This window comes from Tauraco erythrolophus, chromosome Z, assembly GCF_009769465.1.
Source record: "Tauraco erythrolophus isolate bTauEry1 chromosome Z, bTauEry1.pri, whole genome shotgun sequence".
NCBI lineage: Eukaryota > Metazoa > Chordata > Aves > Musophagiformes > Musophagidae > Tauraco > Tauraco erythrolophus.
In genome coordinates, this window is record NC_141496.1 from 86933005 (window position 1) to 86953900 (window position 20896).

Below are 20896 nucleotides of genomic sequence, written 5' to 3' on the forward strand. Positions count from 1 at the left end.
CCCTGAGTTACTGTTGCCTGTGGTGCACGTGTTGATTAGTGACGGAAGGAGAATTACAGCTGCAATTACATGTATAGCAAGAAAGTGCTCTTCCCTGCATAAAAATCAAAATAAACAGAACTACATGTGATAATTTGTCGTGATAGTTTCAAAAGGGAAAACAAAGATGTGACAACGAAGTGACAAGAACAGGCAGATGTAAGAATACCCCATGCAACACAGCTACTGGCAATATTGTGCTAGAGCAATATGCTAAAGCAGCTTATGGGCAAGGCAAGGACTTATATTCTACAAAATAATTTGCTGCTGTTGAAATTCTGTGATAGCAGCCTTCATGGTATCTCCACAAAATCAGTTTACATTGAGATCCACTGGGAAAACACATTTTCTTTAATGCTGACAAAAACAAAGTCTGAATAAAAGTTTCCACGATGCCTTGATTCTTAAATAAATAATAAAAAAAAAATCAACTTGACTTACAGAAAGTGTTAAATACCAGCAAAGGGCTAATTATTCCATACTAACTTCCTTTTGTCTAGTATAAAAGGACATTTTCTCACTTTGCCTGGCTGAGTATAATAGCCTATGAATTATGAGATCAAAGCAGCAAACTGTATGTTTTCTAAAGTAAGAGTTTCCTTCACCAAGTTTTACACTTACTACAGCTAAAAGAGCTGTGTGAAGGGATCAGCACTAAACCCAAAGGACAGGCTGTGCACAGCAAGAAAGAGAGCAACTCCCTCGTGCTTTTTGCAGGTCACTACCAAGGACCATGTTAGCAGATCCACACCAGACCCTTAACAGGCAGCTCTGCTGCTACCAGTAATTAGCTTGGACAGCTCTGGCTCCAGGAGTAGCAGCAAGGCTACACCATAATGAGCTCAGCTGGGATTAGCAGGACAGGGCAGGGAACCAAGAGAGCTGAGGCATTCTGCATTGCGTATGTATCACAGAGATCAAACAAGGATGGCTGGCTAGGTTATCCCCTCACCACCTCATTCCAAAAATGAAGCACGGCAGTGTGTAAAATACAGGCTAATGAAGAGCGACACCTCCAACAGATGAGGGCCACATTAATTAACACAATCCCTAGATCATGGAATACAGTTTCTGTTAGTACTAGCAAACTTCTAACTTGTCACTGATTTAAGAGGAAGAAAAAAAAAAAAAGAAAAAAAAAGAGCTGATGTTTTCCTTTTCTGCTTTTGGCAGAAGATGGTTTTATCTTGGAATTTTGCAAAGAATTCCTCTTATGTGGCCTGCAAAGCACTACCTGCAGAAAAAAATAGCAGAATATTTCTTTATGTAAACACTATTTAAGAAACAAACTCACTTTTCGATCAACAGCTTTTTGTGTTCCCTTTTGAAAAAAGCCAGTTCATTCCACACAGCATCTGAATCCTCTTGACAAAGCATGTCTGCATGCTGGCATCTGCTTTTGCTACTTTCAATCCTGTTTATGAGTAAAAAGAGGTTGTTTGTTTTGAAATATCTACATGTTTTAGGACGACAAGAATAAAAGCATCTTTGCTTTCAGAAAATACAATTTTTAAACTGCAGCATCTACCGAATATAAATCTTGCATGCTGTAGACATTCTGTGAGGCATGAAGCCTTAAATGTGGTATTGGAGAAAAGTTTGATTACGCCGTTTCAGACAGAAATAGTGCTAATATGGCACCATGGCTCTCCACGGACACGTGTCAGAGCACTGTCACCCACATTCATTCTAACAAAATTACTTACAATAGTGGTATAAGAAAGTAGAAGGTGAAATCATCACACAATCTCTTGAAAAAAGAAATGGGAGAGCCACCAGTTCCCCTAATGCTCCTGCAAACCAATCTGGAAGCTGCACTAATGCCCACTCTAAATCAAACTGTTGATCTACCATCTAATGAAAGAATAAGCTATCTACGGGTAAGATGATGCATCAGGAAAAAGCATGCTGGATTTAGACGCATAAAAAAGAAAATGAAAATATTTCACTGTTTTTCTGCCATTAAAGTATTTTAAAGTATTTTAATAACGCAAAAGATAAAAATTGCATTTAAAAAATCCTTTATAAAATGAATTTTAAACTCTCTGCCGTTTAAATTCCTACTGGGCATAGAAATAAACTCTCAGAGAATGTGGTAACATCATAAGGCCTCCATCATCTTTGCAGTCACGTATGTCAGTGGAAGTTGTATGTACACTGACAGGTGGATTAGGTCCCATCAGCTGCCAGATTCTAATCTATGAAGATACAGAAAGAATGGTGTTCTCCATCATTTACAGAGGATCAGAAGTGCCACGTAAGTACCTGATACTGTGCTCTTAATGCACAATTTACATTACACTAGCAATATAAAGCTTTTCGAAATACCAAAATAAGTCTAAGGCATAACCACTTACAGACGGCTTTATTTGTGTCTTGGCTACTTTTCAATATTTAAGCATATGAAAAAGAAAAAAATAAATCCCTTTCAGTATGATGGCTTTATATAATTCTGTTCTGATGACAAAAACTATCAAAATCCTGTAATTTGCAGCTCGTCTTAATTATAGATGAAAAAATTCAGATGAACGAATAACGATTTAGTACTACACTTTCCTCACTATCTACTTTTTCCAAATACATTCCTGTCAAGACACAAGCTGGTCTCATTTATTTTAAACAGAAACAGAAGTTGCTTTTGTCTCTTTTTGCCTTTTCTTATCTTCTTTTTTTTTTTAACTATCAGAACCAGAACACTCAGTGCTTCACTGTATATCAAATTTGATTTTACTATCTTTATCTGTGTTGAGTTTTTGTATCTTTTCAGCTTTGACCTCTCTGTGGACCTTGAATGCCTACTTAGTTTAGACACAGAATTAAATAATTTCATTGCATAAAATAACTATCGTCCAGAAGGTTTCATTCGTTTCCAACTTGAATGGAATGTAATTTAAAATTTAAAAATTTAAATCACTGAATTTAAAATAGTGAGCTAGAAGATAAAATCATCCATGCTTTTAGTCAGGACAGTCCTAATTACAAAAAGAATTATTTTTAGTAAAACACGTATGTGTCAACTAAACTGCAGGTGCGCTCTGAAGTTCTACTAAAGCCGTGAGGATATAAGGACTTGTTCAAATTACCTTCTTGAAACAGGGCCTGAAAAACTACCTCAGCAGTACCTGATAAATGAAGTGATAAGAATGCCTTCATCCTTCCAAATGTGTTTGTTTACCAAAAATTCTAACCCTGCACTAAGGACTTAAAAAAAAAGAATTTCTGCATAAATTTTCACTGTTCTATATAGAATTTAAAGGAGAATTAGATACAGAATATTCACTATTTAAATTTTGATGTGGTACAGTCTTTTTTCTTTCCATTAATAAAGATATACTACTGCAAAGTTTTTGTAGAATTATCAGAAATAATTGATTTTATAGTCATTTAAAAGATGAAAACACCCTACTTTTCATGCACCTACTCTTTTTTTCCCTATTAAGAAGGGGATTTTAGGATCAGTTTCAGTTAATGTTTGAATCACTAAGTGTTAGAAAGACTGTTATTTCTATATTGTTTAACGAATAAAATTATTTTTAAAAACTATTTGAAACATAAGGAGCAATTGTTCTATTATAGAAAATCAAAAACATACACAGTCAACAAATTAATCGACTGGGGAATTAGACAAGCATAAATAAGCAGCCCTGGCAGACCTTTGTCCAGTACTCAGGCTCGAAATGAGATCTTAAATAAAATAAGTCAAGGTGTCAGCTCAATACATTTTACTCTTGGATTCAGCTGTAATTTTTCTCATATAGGGGTATGCCACGGATTCTGCTTGAACAAAGGATAAAATCTTGATCCCCACCACATAGTAGCTTCCTCCTTCAAATCAATTTCTCTTTTGAATACCTGTATAACACTTCCGTTCAGATTTCTTGTGTAAGGGAAATGTTTTTAATGAGCTATGTAACTTACCTGCTATCGCCCTCTTCCCACTGCTTTAATTGCTCTTTTAGTGCTCTGTAGTTGGTCTGTAACATCTGCAGCCTCTCTTTGTGTTTTTCATGGGCTGCTCTTAGCTCATCAGTTTCTCGAGTCTGTACAGCACCAGAAAAACAAAATTAGAGTTGGGCAAAATGTAAGAGACTTTCACACAGATCGCATGAAAAAAAAGTTCAGTGTAAGTAACTATTAAGAGCCTCCAAAATCTAAATAGAAATACAAAGAATCACAATCTCGGAGGTCAAATATTTCTTTTTCCTGCTTTGGTAAATTTTGTCAAATTAGCTTTTTTTTTTTTTCATGTTGCTAAGAAGGCTTTAAAAAACTTACTACCAAAATGTCGGTTTTCATATTGTGAATGCATTGGCCTAATGCACCTAAAAATACATAGATTGAAAAAGAATTGTTGGCACTGTCTTTTCCTCCAAACTACTTTTGCCCCCCGCCCCATGGAAAACTAATATACATATTTTTAGGGGAAACACTGGCCACACTGAGGTCCTCATCAAAAAACCTAAACTTAAATGGCTTCAGGATTTCCTTATATATTAATTTACTTCTGTAAATATATATAAACCTGCAACACCTCGACTTTGTCCTCTAGTTATGTAACAAACAGCAAACAAAAATAACTTTTGCAGTAGGTTTTATATAATCAAAACCATATGACACAATGTATTCTCTTTTTACAATGAAAAGTAAGACATACTTTGATTTATATTACAGGATAACATCACACTAGTTTAAAAAAATATTTTCCTAAGTGACAATGTCGTGCTCCGAAAAAAATGAACGCTAAGAAGAAGACATTTCACAGTATAAAGCAAGTCAAATTCTGGCATACAGCAGTAAAAAATTCACCAGACATTATCCTGGAGTAAAATTTGCCCTCAGTGGTTCACTTCCAGTTCAATGGGAGCTCTGCTTGTAGAGCAACTACAGAACATGTTCCTTAATCTTTAAGTAAATCACGATACTTTATTTGCACGTATTTACTGTTTATATGCAAGAAGGGCTTTTCGGCATTAGTCAATAAATAAGATATACTAATAGTCAGAGCTGTAAGCAATAAAAATTAAATCCTACTATGAAAATATGGCAAGGGTTTCTACAGTAGTGCTAACTACAAAATACCTGGACTGAGCTTGGCTTCTAAGATGTAGTCCAGCTTTCATGATGCATAAACAAAGCTGAAAGATACCAGCTAAAATTTCAGATGCTACTATAAGTAAAATTCCAGAAGTTTTATGGAAGTGACTCAGGCAACACACAAAGCAGATTTAAGAATAGAAGCAGGTATCCAAGTGATCTTACCATTAAACACTTTTCCAACCCAGTGTTTTTTTTTCTAGAACAACCTCTAAACCAGATACATCTATAAATTTAGAAATGCTTAAGAAGTACTTTTGACTGGTTTTAGTAGGTCATATAAATACTACAATTATATCAAAACCAATTACACAAACAGCAACATAAATTTATGACAAAGGACACACAGATTATTACCTAAGCTCTGCTTGACCCTACAACAGGAGTTTTTTAGAAGAATCCAATTATAGATGCTGTGTTTTCAAGAGAAGTTCACAAAATCATTATTCTGAGATTGTTTGATATTGCTAGTGAAAACTGATCAAGTCTGGCAAGGCACTAGAAAATAATGTCTTCAGCATAAATCCTCAGAAGTTTATTAGTGTTAATGCCCTTTCAGAGATGCAACCAAGTGCAGAACTTGGCCTTTCCTATTTATGAATCTACATTTTTTATTATTGCTTACCTGTTCCATTATCCATTCCATTACAGTTATTTCCTTCCCTTATCAGTTGCTCTGCTGTCGCAGAAATAGAAATTCGACAATGAATTGCCCTAATCACTATTATTGAATTATTAAGGACTTCCGAACTTTAAATTTACATTGTATTTCCATAATCTGTTATTTCTATCTCTCCCTGATTGAATTACAATATATTTTTTAATAATTAAACTCTCTTGTATACAGTTTTCTATATATTGACAGAAATGGGACAGAGCAATGATCTCTAGCAGTGCTGGTTCTCCAGGTTATTCTGCAGCTCTCCACTGACACAGAATCATAGAACGGTTTGGGTTGGAAGGGAATTTAAAGATCATCTAGTTTCAACCCGTCCTGCCATGGGCAGGGACACCCTGCACTAGATAAGGTTGCCCAAAGCCTCATCCAACCTGCCCTTGAACACTTCCAGGGGTGGGGCAATATTGTCATTCTATAGTACTTCCCACGCAATAATGAAAGACAAAAAGACAAAAGTCAATCTGCAGGAGGAAGAATACTTGTGAAAAAAAAGTCATTTTGCTACTTCCAGGCAGTTCAGACAAGCTAAAACATTTTAATCACTACTTAAAATTTTGTTAAAATTGACTTATAACAACTTCTGTTACAGTAAAAATTGAAATTAAACTATTTAAAAAATATATATATTGATTCAATTATTTGACTACTCTTCTTAGACTGACAGAAGCGAATAACCTGACCATTACAAAAAAAAAGTTTTTTCCGCAGGTAGTTTTGTGGAAAAGCCACAATACTGATACATTTTCAGCATGTGAACACCATACATGGAACAGAACTATATATGAAATCTAAACTAAATATAACAGCGTGCCCTTGCTCACACAAGCAAGCATTAAGGTGGCCTTAAAGACTGATCTACATGTTCTAATTCTCTCCAAAATTTTAGAACTTTAAAGAAAAAGGATGGGAAAATCCAAAGTGAAGATCTCCTATTGCTTTTGAAAACTTTCCAATTAAAGCCAGGAAGATCTCCTCTAGGAAACACAGGGATTGCAGTTTCAGAAACATACTCTTGCAGAGAGAACATATTCTTAATCTCAAATATCTTACTCTCGGCAACCAAACTCCTACCCACTTCTTAAAGACCAGCAGTAGATTGATGTACTTAGACTTTGGAGCCATTCTAAGTACCAGCTTGATGATTTGTTATTCAAAATCCACGAAATACTCTTCTTTACTTTGACATTCTCTTCGCTAAACAAGGGTGCTATCAAGGCATGCTCTGTTACTTTTTAGTATGTCCTGGAGTGCAGAAATTAAGCAGATTCTGTACCAGAACTATGGACACACCGAATTTACATGATTACCCTTTCTATATTAGCAAGAAAGCAGTAAGAGTCAACTTTCCTTGGTCAGAAATAAGTCAGCTGAGGAGAACTGGAAAATCCTATGAATGGGACCTTGCCCTTTTCTGCTCCTTTGTAATACCAACTAGGGCATCAAATATTTCTGTTCCTGAAAACCCTAAAAACAAAGCTGTTCATCTTTTTTTTTTTTTTTTTTTTTAATTGCTATCAATTTTGCAGAAGGACTGATGGATAAAGTCACAACTTCATCTTCAGGATATGCATCATCAGTATGTTTATTGATAGAACAAGCATTTTTCTGAGCAAGAGTATCTCAAGTAATCCTATAGTCAACACACTTTGCTTGAGGAGGCAATAATGCAAGTACCAGTTTCGAAAATGTTGATCACATGCATTATTTTTTGTTGGAAGCAATGCCTGAGAGGAGGCTAATATCAAGAAATCATGCAATACCAACAGAACCATTCTGATGTTAATGTTACGATAGCCAAGTTCACTGTCATGCTGGCAATAGCCTCATTGAATTCCAAATGTAGTGTCACAACAGTGTTCCATACACTGACCTGGGCCTCTGTAGCTTCGTTTCAATCAATTAAAGCATTCTGCAAAAGAAGCCAAGTAGGTTTCCTAGAGAAAATGTAAGGAGTTCATGTATTCAGTTTCAAGGGGAGGTATAAGACTTAGCCCTTAAAGACTTCATGGATTGACAGCTGCGATAGAGATCCCACACTTGCAACATAATAGAGCTCCACAGATTCCTAAACTATGCTTTTAAGATGAAATGGAAGAAATGACAAAGGCAGTATGGCAAACAGTAAAAATTATGTTGTGAGGTCATGCAGAGAGAATAAAATTTCTTTCTCTTCTGTATCTGCTTGGAAAATCAGAGTGCTTTACTTCTCCTTCCAGAAGAAAACACAAAAAAATGTGGGAAATCTCTATCATTTAAGACAACAACCATACACACTGAGGTGTAAGCTCTGCTGCCAAGGGCGGTGCAGCTGCAGTACACAGTGCCAGAATAATCTGTAGCATCAGTGTCTGGCAGGCCAACCAAGAGTAACAAACAGGAGGCCTGCCAAAGGCCAATTCTCAGGTAGAGCTGGTAGGACATGCCTTGGATTTCTCAGAGAGAAAAAAATAAACAAAAGTAATCTTCTGACTCAAGGAACAAGATGGCCCGTAAGACTGAATTTGAAGTATATATCATCTTTCCTGTTCATATACTCTACGTGTGTTAAGACACATTAAATGCTCTCAAGTATACAGAGTGACAAACTTTTGCATTAAATTCCCACTCACATTTTTTCTAAAATCGACTTATCACATATAAGTGTCTTTTTGCATGAGGCAAGAGTTCAGGACTACGGTTTGCAGGGCTCTCCAAATTTTTTCACTGACTTGACATTTATCACAGCATGTGCAATATAACCAGTTCTGCTTTAGGCTAAGTATACTGAAAATATATTTCAAATTTGTTAACTCTGAATAAACATAAGCGAGAAGAGGAAGAGAGAAGAGGAGGAGAGTATGAATTGTAAACGTTCAAGAAAATATTGCTTAGGGTTTGGGTTTTGCATTCTGAGGTGCAATTTGAAACCAAGAGGTCATGTAAAAGGTACTATTTCTGAAGTAAAAAAACAAACCAAGAAAAATCTATAAAACGGAGACAAAATGGGAAACTAATATATGCTCAATAAAGCTCTTCTACTAAGTGTTAGGGGTGATGGTGTTTGTTGGTGGTTTTTTACAGCTTTTGTTAGAATAATAACTTTTAAGTCATAACTTCTAAGACTACAAGGGGTAAATCTGTTCCAATTAATTGACTTCATAATTTTAAAATACTGGCTTCACTGTAAAAAAAAAATCTTTGTATTTTCTGCTTCACTTTATTTCTATATGAATATATTAATTTATCAGAATATATATTCTCGGACACAAATTTTGAAAATGTATTTCACAAGCACGTATTACTGATGACAACTCAAATTAGGCTTCCATAGGACTGCAGGAGCACCAACACAAGACTCCTAGCAGTAAAGGAAAAAGGCAAACTAATGGAGAGTGCTCTCTTATGCTAACACACTTACAGTCCATAACGATATGTGCATTTTGCATTTTTAAAATGTCTGTTTATTTTCGTATATCTTTATCTATGCAGGCTTAGAGCTAGAGGGTTTTTTTACTTTTATTTTTTTAATGTTCACCTTTAGCTGTAGTGTCTTCTCTAAGTTTTCAATCTTCCTTTCAGCTATTTTAAGCTTCCTTAGCTCCTCTGACTCTCTAAAAGAGCTCTTTGGGGACAGAGACCTTGAACGTTTCACAGGTGGTTCCTGGAGAATAAAACAAGGACATGGTTGAACTAGTTGGAACACCGGATTATGAAAGACATGCAGAATTAAAGAAGAAGTAATTTTGAATACTAATAATGAATTATAAAAAAAAAAAATCTGCATGGAATACCAGAGAAATAACAAGCAGAATTACCACAGCGCTACCACTAAAGGTTTCTCTGTGACTCGTTAATGAGAATATTCATTTACATTTACATTGTTTCTTTCAGAATAATGATGTCCCATTAGGGAAGACTAAAGGGTTATAGACTCAGAAATGCAAGAAACCTCATTACAAAGGAGGGGATAGAGGCTGGTCTAATTGCTCTATAAGGGTCCAAGGTTACACTTGATAGGACAACCAGAAACAAGAGGGAAAGGATTTTTTTCCCTTTGAAATAGTTTAACACACTGTGAAGTTGAAGGAACAATATGCTTGAGGAATATAAATACAACAGACAGTAGATCTTATACCATAATGACCATATGGTCATTAACTATAATGTGACTAACTAGAGACAAGAATATGTGTTTATATTATGTACAGCTTCATATAGCAATCTGGAGAAAGAATATGTGAAAGTAACACTTAAACTGGGCAGCTTTCTTGTTCATTCTATGTCATATGTCCTTATGGCAAAGAAAGACAGACCTCATCAAATTAGACCTTCTGATTTTCTGAATAACTTTGGTTAAGGACAGACAAATAGTAAGGTACACCTAATACTGTTAAGTTAAAATGCTATTACATGAATATATTAAGTCAAACAAAAACTTAAGATTAATTGTGATGATTGTTGTTGCATGCTGCCATTTTCGCTGTAAAATAACTGATTTACAAAAGGAATTCAGGATAAAGGCTTCTTGAATACTATCTATTTTAACACTTTTACTATTCCACTAAAACAATTTAATCTTAAAGAGAATCTTTATTAGCAACTGGCATATTTTTTCTTTGACCATTTACCTTCCAGTATTAAATGTCTATAAGACATTGTATACTACATTCTCACTGTAAATGGTATGAGTTTCCAAAAAGAAGAAAAAAATACCATGAAATATCAGAAAATAATAATATCACATCTTTAAATTTTAAATATTGCCAAGGTGGTTTTGTCATTTGACTTCGGGTTTCTTTTGCTTCTGAAATGTGCCTGAACAAGATGAAAAAAATAAAACAATAAACCAAATCAAAACTAACATTTGGATATAATTTTATTACATTTAAAATATGAATGTAAAATGGATATATTTTGTATATACCTGTCAGCTCCTTTATGTAACATAAGAAACTAGACGAAAGTCTGAATGAACATTTAAAACAATATTTCCAAATTTATGGGTTTATATTGTCAGTATAACATTGTACTGACTAACAGTAGATCTCTTGGAAATAGTAAGATTGATAATTTACATTTTTCTCTAATAATTCTGGTAGAGATACTCAAAAGTTTACTTCTGTTCATAGACGCGGATATTAATCAGTAGATTTTAACATCATGCAAAATCAGATTTATCCCTTTGAGGTGTCTGAAGCAGAACATACGAAGACTAACATATCAAAAAATCTACTCATTTTCAAAGTCTCAGATTTCTTGAATAAAACCAAGATCTTAAATAAAACTCCCATCTTCCACATTTCCTAAATATTTCATAGCCATAATAATTTTTCATAAAAATCCAGAATGCGTTATTTTTCAAGAACTGTTTCCTAGTTAGATTTTATGTTTGTACACATAAGACCTGGAAAACTATTTCTCTGAAGTCAGGAACAAAAGGTCAAAGCACTGCATTTCTTGCCAAAGAGAAGGACAACAAAGGAAAAGCAGCAGACCAACCAGCACCAGACTGCTAAGAATAACTAGGTAGAGAGACTCTACAGAGGAATGGAGAAAAGTGAAAAAAATACAGAAAACTTTCAAATCCACATTCTTTCTGCTTTAATCAAAGGTGATCAGATACAATGAGTACATAACAGTTTTTCTTTACATATATATGCACACATAGACTTTATATATAGCTACGTGGGATTGCACTGTGAATCTTTTTCACAGGGCCAAGGTATGGAAAAAAATAGAGAAAGAATAAACTCTAACTATTCATGGACATGGAAATAATTTCCTGTGAGGACACATGGGATTGGTGATGTGCATTAAGAAACACTTTATTGTCTGAATATGTTTCAACCTATTTAGTGATCAGACTAGAGGTCTATGGAGAGAAGGAGCTGGGTCTGGGCTTTATAGCTGCACATAGGTAGTTCGAAGGCAATCTTTGCTAAGAAGGCAAAGTTTAATTTTCCTATCAAGACAGAAGAGACTGTGTAGTAAAACACACTGTAATTTGATTGCCTGGGGCAGCTGCAAAACTCAATTTGGAAGATGGCATCTGTAATACCCTTCTCACAACTGCAAACTTTGCTGCTGCTGCTGCCGCCAGGTTTAAGCATTTAATTTTTAATTGAGTCCTCAAATTTTACAGTAAATTTTGACATACTTGTCTTAAATATATACACAAATTGCAACATTTTAAACGTGTCCCAAATGTTTAGGAGTAAGAAAAAGTCCAGTTTTATGAGCAAAGTATGGTAAACCCAGTCAGTAAAGGGTAAAACCAGAAGATTTTTCACCAAATGATCCTAAAATGTGTTTACAAAAGACTAAGCCAAGCAGCAGAAAATCAGTAACAAACAGGCTTTATAACATTAATAGATACGAAACTTTGCAACAGAAGATTTAATGTAAAGAAACAGTTGGTGAGTGGATGTGACACATTAACTGTTAATGGAGGTAGAAGAAGCAGAAAAAGAAAAGATGTCTCTTTCTACACAACCTTCTGTTACCCGTCTGCACCATGAAAGACACCACGGGACAAAGCTGCAAATAGTCATATGATTGAATTCAACAGGTTTTGTGTTGGATGGAGTCCCAAAACAAACAAACAAACAAATTAGCAAACAAGGGAAGTCGGAACTCTTACTGAAATGTCTTAGAGAACTTTCCTGCACACACAGATCAGATCAATGTCTGCCAGGTTACAGCACTGAAAACAGTAGGCAGAAATCTTAATGATTTTCTTAGCCAAAGGAGCAGAAACACCGTTGAAGCTGAACCAGAGGCTGACAAGATACAAGTAGGTTTTTTTTTGAGAGGAAAAATGGCAAATTTCTTGATTCACTATGTTTCAACAGGGACTTTATCAGTACTGCAAGTTAATTCATGCCTTTTAAATTCTTCTTGACATTACAGATTTAGAAGAATGCTACAGAATGTATATCACTAAAAGGCAATTATAATTCTCATGCATTACACAATGGGAAAGCTTAGCTATAGAAAAACAAAGGCTCTGTTTCTGAATTGCTCAGCAGACGTATGGATGGCAGTTTATTTAATCAGGTGACAGAAATCATACATAGCTCACAAAGTTACGAAGGTTAAGCTCCAAAAAGAGCTCTACAAAGATCCAGCAACTGACTCTTAAGTCTTCCTACAAAACCACACTCAGCTATAGCACTTTCCAGACAGACTGGACTACGAGGGTTAGAGCTGCCTCTAAGTATACATTTACACAGTACCAAGAAAAACGACACCACACACACACATTTAACAAAATAATTAACCAACACATCATAAGTCTCACAGAATGAGTTATTTCTGTTACTCTGTATGACCATAGGCAAGGGATTTGAATTTCTGCAATTCACAAAACACCACCACTATCCTATAGACGTATATATATCATTGCATTCTGCAGAATCAAACATAAGAGGAAGCAATTCCAATTTACCACACTAGTGGCAAGTTTCTGTTTTGTCCCAGGCCCTTGTTTTTGACATCTCTCCAATTATTTCTTCTTTCCAAGTCTTTGGCTTTTTAAAGTAAAAAGTAATCAAACCAGTGTCATTCTGATCAGAAGTGATTTCCTGTTTATTTCTTCTTTTTATCCTGGGAGTCCACGTAAGGGAGAATGAAGGGTTAACACGACAGAGTCTTTGTGAAGCCAAAAGGATCACCACTGTAAAACAAGAATTGTATATCCAAGATATTCTCCTTGTCAAATCATTTGCCAATAACTTCTGTCAGGAACACTTTTGTCATAAAAGACTGAACAACAAGGTAATGGGGAGATATTCCATTGCAAAGGAAAATCAGTAGAGACAGCAGTACTACCTTTTCTATTGTATATGTATATTTTGTGATCCTAAAAGGCCAAATGATTCTACAATTTTCCTTACTGTCTTGCCTAAATACAAAGGATACGTAGTCTGCCAATTTAGTTCCCAAAAGTTTTAATGAAACTGTGTGCACATGTGAAAAAATCCACATATCAAACAACCGTGAGTATTGAAAGAGCACGACTAGGATCTGCATACCAAAACATGAAAAGATTCTCTACAATAGGATTTAAAAATTTGTATTTAGTTTCACTCAAGGGAGACAATTGCCTTTAGTCCTGACACAGAGATCAGTTCAGGACACAGTACTCTCATTTACATCATTCTGAGGAAACAAGAAATGACGTCGTGGTGGGCTAACCCTGGCAAAGGGTCAAACACTCACCCAACTGCTTGCTCACTCTCTTTCCTCACCAGGACAGGCGGAGAAAATAGGATGAAAAAGTCTTATGGGTTGAGACAAAGAAATGGAGATTGCTTGCCATTCACTGTCATGGGCAGACTCAACTTGGGGAAAACTAGTTTAAGTTATCGTCACTTAAAATAGATTTAAGTAGTAAGAGATAAAGAAAATATTAAAACACCACTTTCTCCTCCACCCTGCCTCCCAGGCTGAACTTCACTCCTTCACTCCTGACTCTTCTAGCTCCTGCTGAGCAGTGCAAGGGGATGGGGAATGGGGGGTTACAGTCAGTCCATAACAGCTCCTCTCGGCCACTCTTTCCTCCTCACACTTTCTCCCTGCTCCAGCATGGGACATTTGGACAGGCTGGAGTCCTTCAGGATACTCCTGCTCCAGAGTGAGTCCTCCATGGGCCACAGTTCCGGTCAGAAGAACCTGTTCCAGCGTGGATTCCTCTCCACCTGCTGCAGTTTCCATGAGAATATCCATCTGCCCTGGTGCAGGCTCCTCCACATGCTGTGATATGGACATCTGCTCCTTGGTGGTCCTCCCCATAGGCTGCAGGGAAATGCCTGCTCCTGCACTTGGAGCACCTTCTCCCTCTCCTCCTTCTTGGAGGTTTGCATCTTGGTGTTTGCAGGGCTGTTTCTTACCTTCTACTCTTCACGCTACACTGCCTATGCAGTGTTTTGTCCTTCCTTAAACACATTTTCACAAAGGCACCACCACATGCTCCTAAATAAAGGTTCTAAAATATGTCTTTTCCCAAAAATAGCATACAGAGCACAATATTGAGAAAGAACAAGCCATACAGTTTTCAAAGGAAATGATACGATATCAAATGCTGGAAAACCAAGAAATTTCTAAGGAAGCAGAACATGATGGTCCACCCTTGTAGGCCATTTATACCACAGAGAAGCATGTTCCTATCCGCTTTCTTGCTACATAAATCTCTTCCAAGTTCCCTGTATTCTATGCAAGTATAATTTTAAAAAAATTTCCGATGAGGAAGGGACAGAACACACTGAAAAACATCATGACTAGTTTAACAAATCCATTTAAGTCATAGAATTATTTACAGATCTATTTCATTAGCTATAGTTTACATTTTTTACTGTTACCTGGTGTCTAAATTTAACAGCAAGTCATCATGAAAGAGGCAGACCAACATTATACAGAGTAACAAAAAGTTGGAAGTATAAACTTCAAAAGGACATTGTTGTCATTCTTCTTAGAAAAAATAATACATCATGCTTAAAAAAAATCAAGAATTTGAAAAAAAAAATCTTTTTCATTTATTGAAATCATCATCATTTATATTTATCTCATTTCCTTCCAGGGAAAGATGGTCATTCTGATAAGCACCACAAAATACCTGATAAATATTCATTTTAACAAACCTACAAAGAATTTATCTTTCGAATATTTCATTTAATTAAGAATCCCTTATTCAGTATTTAGTAAGGTAAAACCTTCTACTCCCAACAGCTATTTTAACAAGTCTTTGGCAGATAACACAAGAACTATGCAAAAAAGCTTCCAGAATTATAAGCAGCATCAACACATATTAAAATTATTATCTGGACCCTTGAGCAAAAATGTTTGGCTTTACCAGCCTGACTTTGACACAAATACACAAGACAATAAAACTATCCTACCTCATGCTTTCTTCCAGTTCCTATATTGCTGCTTTCCAGAATATCCGTAGCATACAAATTATGCTCTGCTAGGTGAAGATTTGCTTTTTTCAATTTTTCCTGTAAAAGCTTGATTTCGGATTTTTGCGTTGTAATAAGACACTCTAGCTCACTTAAAGAAGGCTGTTGTAATACCTACAAAATGATAACACAGGTATATTACCTTAGTAACAAAAAATCAGAAGCATTACAAACCATTTGAATCAAACTGCCTAGAGAAACACTTTACAGATATTACGAGAATGTGAGAGCTGTAAATGACTCTGCTTTTGTAAACAACTCATGAATCCATAATCAAAACCAGACCCCAAAGCGTTAAATAAACATATTCACACCACCACCACCACATTTTCCAAATCCAAATTTATAGTCTTAACAATGGTAATTTTACAGAGACCTTTGTTCTGCAGCAACTTTCTCTACTATGGTATTTTGTATCTCACACGCTGCCAAAATCTCTTTGCAAAATATTTTATCTCCTAGACTTGTTCCAGGTGAAATTTCAAGTTGGTAAGTATCATTGGCCTACCAAACACGGAGAACAAAAATTTAACTGCATATTCTGTCAATAAAGATATTCTTAGTTAAAAGCTGCCTCATGAAAGTACTTCTTTAATGTAAGTCAACAGTACGTACCCACTATGTCCATAAACTCAGCACAGATGTTGTGGTTAAAATGAAGACTTATAGAAAAAATAAACGGTAATTCTAGATCACAATGTTACTCAAGGCAGATATGCCATTTCATGAAGCCATTGAATTCCAAGACCCTTCCCAGCTATAGATCCGTTCAAGGCAATTCCTTGGCACAATCCAACACTGCCGCACACTGCTCACCTTGGCCCCGTTACCAAACCTGTTCAGACCAAAACACATTTTCACTGGTACCAGCTATCTTTAAGTTACAATCCCAATGTTCAACCACGGACTCACGTGTGTACACGTGACCAGGAGTGGTCAAGTCACCATGGCTTGATAAATTACTGCTCGTCAGCTGCGTTTTCATTAACCGCCTGTGATGGCATCGCACTGCATTACAAGCGCACGGCCAAACGTTGTTGGCAGAGCACAAGCTGCAGTCTATGGCAATCACAAAGTGAAATGCTTTAGCTCAGATCTCCTCCACAGCGCTTTAAGGCCAGGGACAGACGTCCACCTTGCAGCAGCTACGCCAGACAAAGACAGTGTAATTCCCAGAAGGTCAACGCATCCAGGCAGCTGGAGGTTAGCACCCCAACGCTAGTGCCGAAAGAAAGGATGGTGCAAACCCTCTCCCTAATCGATGGCACTAATAAAAGGGCAGGTTAGTTCAAAAAGTCAACGCAAGTGGCTTGAGCGGACCCAGCTGACTTTGTGTTGCACTGTTTAGGGCAAACTCATGAAAGCCCTACTGCCAGCGGTGCTCTGACAGCAATGACAGGCAACTAGGAAACAGTAAAGTCTTCAATCAACAAAGCCTGATGCAGAAGACAACTTTCTCAGCGGTAACTAAGTTTTATTTCTCACATACTTTCCTCAATTATCAAAGTTCTGAGAACATGACTTGCTTACAACTGTTTGAGCATATTCTTATCACAAACAATCATTTCAATAAAAAAGAAAGAATTTGGATACAATTATCACTTGTTCCTACTACCTCAATTACTGGTATGCCCCAAGGAAAACAATCAGCTATACTGTCAAAAATTTTAAAAAAACAGTGTAAAAAAGGTTAAGCAAACAAAAAAACATCTCCAAATTCATGCCAATCAAGAAATGAGAAGGTCTACAGTTGATTAAAATCAATCAAGCAAACACACTAGTAAGCTTAGCATTTGACAGAAACAGATTAATGGGCACAGCCATTTTATTTCTTTCTTTGCAGAATATGAATCTTTTCATAAAGTGTACTATAAACTCACACTTTCTACAAATGAATACCAAATTAGAAATACCAACAATTTATTTAAGAAAAAGCTTAACTCCTCATACCACAAACAAGCACAGGAAAGTTGTCAGACAGTACAAGTTGCCTGTGCTATTGCTGACCACTCCTTAAATAATTTCCATTGCTCATTTCATAGATTCATAGATTCATAGATTTCTAGGTTGGAAAAGACCTTAGAGATCATCGAGTCCAACCATCCCTAATCCCCATTAAACCATATCCTCAAGTAGCTCATCCACCCTATTCTTAAACACATCCAGGGATGGGGACTCAACCACTTCCCTGGGCAGCCTATTCCAGTGGCTGACAACCCTTTCAGAGAAGAAATACTTCCTAACATCCAACCTGAATCTCCCCTGACTAAGCTTATGCCCATTTCCTCTTGTTCTATCTCCCATCACTAATGTAAAGAGCCCTTCCCCTAACTCCCCACCATATTTTCTCAAGTATTTATAGGCCGTAATCAGGTCTCCCCTCAGCCTCCTCTTCTCCAATTTTGCACAATGGAGGCCATATGTAGTTGCAAACAGATGTCATTTCCACATATGACCAGCAAAAGGCCAGTTTATAACAAGAAGAAAACTCTGCACAGAGGAAAAAAAAAGGAAAATAGAAAAATGAGGAGTACACAAGTGATGCATTGAAAAGAACATTTAAAAGAAAACTGGCAAGTTTCTTTTTTTACTTGAAAAATTCTTTTTTTTACTTGAACTTTATTCTTTCTTATTAAGAGAAATATATGTACCAACTTGTCCCATTTTACTGATTTCTCAGCTGGATTTAAAAAAAGACTGTGTAACATAAGTTGTAGAATTACATTAGTAACTAGAAAAAAATCAACAGCTTCAATCTGTTACAATTTCAATTCATATTACTGTTACTTTAAAAAGTCTACAATTTTTAAAAGTAGCTGACTTTTAAACCATGAGAATTACACAAATCTAGCTAATGATTAACTTTTTACTGTATCACTACATTTTAATTTCTTCTTTCAAAAATTAAATGCAATGTTTTGAAATGTAAATCCATTTAAGAGTCACAAAATATATCAAATCCTTGCTCCTCTATGTCAATGAAGTTCTGCTACTGACTTTAGTAGCACCAATATATGAACAGTGTTCTCCATTTGTTCTGGGCTTTTTTCCTCTACTCTTTTCTTCTCAAAGACTATCTCTAGAAATTACCATGCAGTGATAATTATTTCAAATTAAAATACTGTAAGGGCACAGTTTCTAACATATAACGTGCTATATTATTCGGGTCTATGATATCCTCAAAACCTGCTCAATGTTTAAAGTTTGCATATTTCTTCAGTTTCAGAAATTCCAAGAACCCAGATGTAACATGAAGAGATTAATTTAAAAACTGAGGTTTTGTTTACTAATAGACTCCAGTTTAAGAAAAGCTGGGTATCATTTTCTGTTACATTTAACATATCTTTCACTAGTTGATAAATATTCTTCTATGTTTCCTAGCCTAGAACACTTTGCTTACTCAAATATCAAGAGAATTTTTAAACCTGAATTTTTAAGACATGAAAAGAGATATTCCAAAGACAAAAAGCCAGATGAAATTTCTCTCTCTGGTCTTTTGTTTCAGATTCATGTCTATTTAACTTTATATTGCTACACTTTTATGTTCCAAGTATCCTTGGTTAAGAGCAAAAAAATCACCAAAACCAAATTATTTAGTGAAAAGATTTGGCTATTATGAGAACTTCAATTACTTCTGTATAAAACATGATGCTACGAACAACCCAGAGTTCTAAGATTTATGTATGAAGAAAGAAATGCAATTTCTTCAGATCCTTGGAAAGAAATGTAACCTTTTCTCGCCTTTTCACTTTCTATCTTTACATCTGAGCTCTTATTTGTAATCTAAGAACTAAGGGAAATATTACAATTAGTAAGGCCAAAATGGCAAATAATTTTTGGACTATAACGGAGCTCTGATTTTAAAATCCAAACATTATTCGCAAAGAAAACCCCACCACAATATTGTGTTTCAAGACTGCAGAAAACATTCAACATCCAGGCTCTGTATGAAGAATGTAGTCCAGTTCCACAGTAAAGATCAGGAAAAAAAAAAAAAATTACATGCTAAGAGGCAGCACCAGGTTCTTCCACAGCTTCTGTCTCAGAATTGCCATTGTAGATCTTTGATCTTACAAACTGAAATTGTAACTCGCTCCAACAAAGAGTTCCATGAAGGTTCACTTCTTAAAGTCTATTCTGAATGCTAGGTCTAAAACTAAAATTCCCAGGAGTTGATCATTTCAGTATACGCATAATGTTGACCCTCTTCCCAGTCTACCCATCTACATGTCGACTGCAGAAAATTAAGCGTTTCCCTCAGGTTTAAGCATCTTAGATTAGATTCTACCTGCATTACAAAGTCTAGCTTAACAGAATAATGTTTTCCTCTTTCACTTAGCAAAATCAGTTTATATCACATGCTATTTTATCACAACAGCTACATAACTTTTTCATACTGAAACTCAATTTCACATGCAAAATATATATTCCAAATCAACGTCAGAGGCTTATTTGTTTTAAACAAATACAATCAAGAAAGTACTTGTTTCTACCCAAGCAGACCTCTCACTCCTCTTACACGTACATGTCCTTTCAAAGTAAGACACAGCTGATGTTTCCTAGGTGCATTAACCAAGATGAAGCGTAAGCACCATCTTCACCACAAAGCCGTACCACTAGGGCAACCATCCACACTGTGCTTATGGAGGGCAATCCAATGCCACCTTTTCAATGCCGCCGTTGTCAGAGATCACAAACAATACCAAGCAATATGGAGAAAACACAGCTATGTCCACCATGTTTCTATTCTGCATGACTTTCCTGAACTGGCAAAAGAGATTGGGTGTCAAGAGAACGGGTATCTAAGAGCTTCAGAACCAGTAACACAGTCTTATGTGTACTCCTGCTCCTCCTCAACTTCCTCAGCACAAAGCTGTGCTAACACTAACTGCACAGTACCAAAACCACGAGCTAGGAGGAGACAGAAAGAGGCTGCACAGTCTTTCTGTAAGCAGGTGCAAGCTCACTCTGCTTCAACTACAAACTGGCCAGTAGACACACAATGGCTTAGTAAAGGCTAAAATATCCTTTCTCTCAGCACCACAACAGAGTTTACACACGTAGTTCAGACTAGAGCAAGCATGCACACCCTTACCAGAATATCTGAACTAGGAAACAGCAGGTTTGACCTACGGCAACCGACTGGCCG

General features: G+C 36.1%; 1 protein-coding gene across 1 annotated transcript in view; it reads right to left on the minus strand.

Annotated features, from left to right (window-relative positions):
- The window catches only part of CNTLN (centlein), a 208194-nt gene that overhangs the window by 94961 nt on the left and 92337 nt on the right, over nt 1-20896 (minus strand). Inside the window, exons 9-12 of the mRNA XM_086629919.1 lie at nt 15688-15861; nt 9327-9452; nt 3958-4079; nt 1334-1453 (exon numbers count right to left, since the gene is read on the minus strand). Of these exons, the coding sequence (XP_086486045.1) occupies nt 1334-1453; nt 3958-4079; nt 9327-9452; nt 15688-15861 (542 nt within the window). The remainder of the gene's footprint in view (nt 1-1333; nt 1454-3957; nt 4080-9326; nt 9453-15687; nt 15862-20896) is intronic.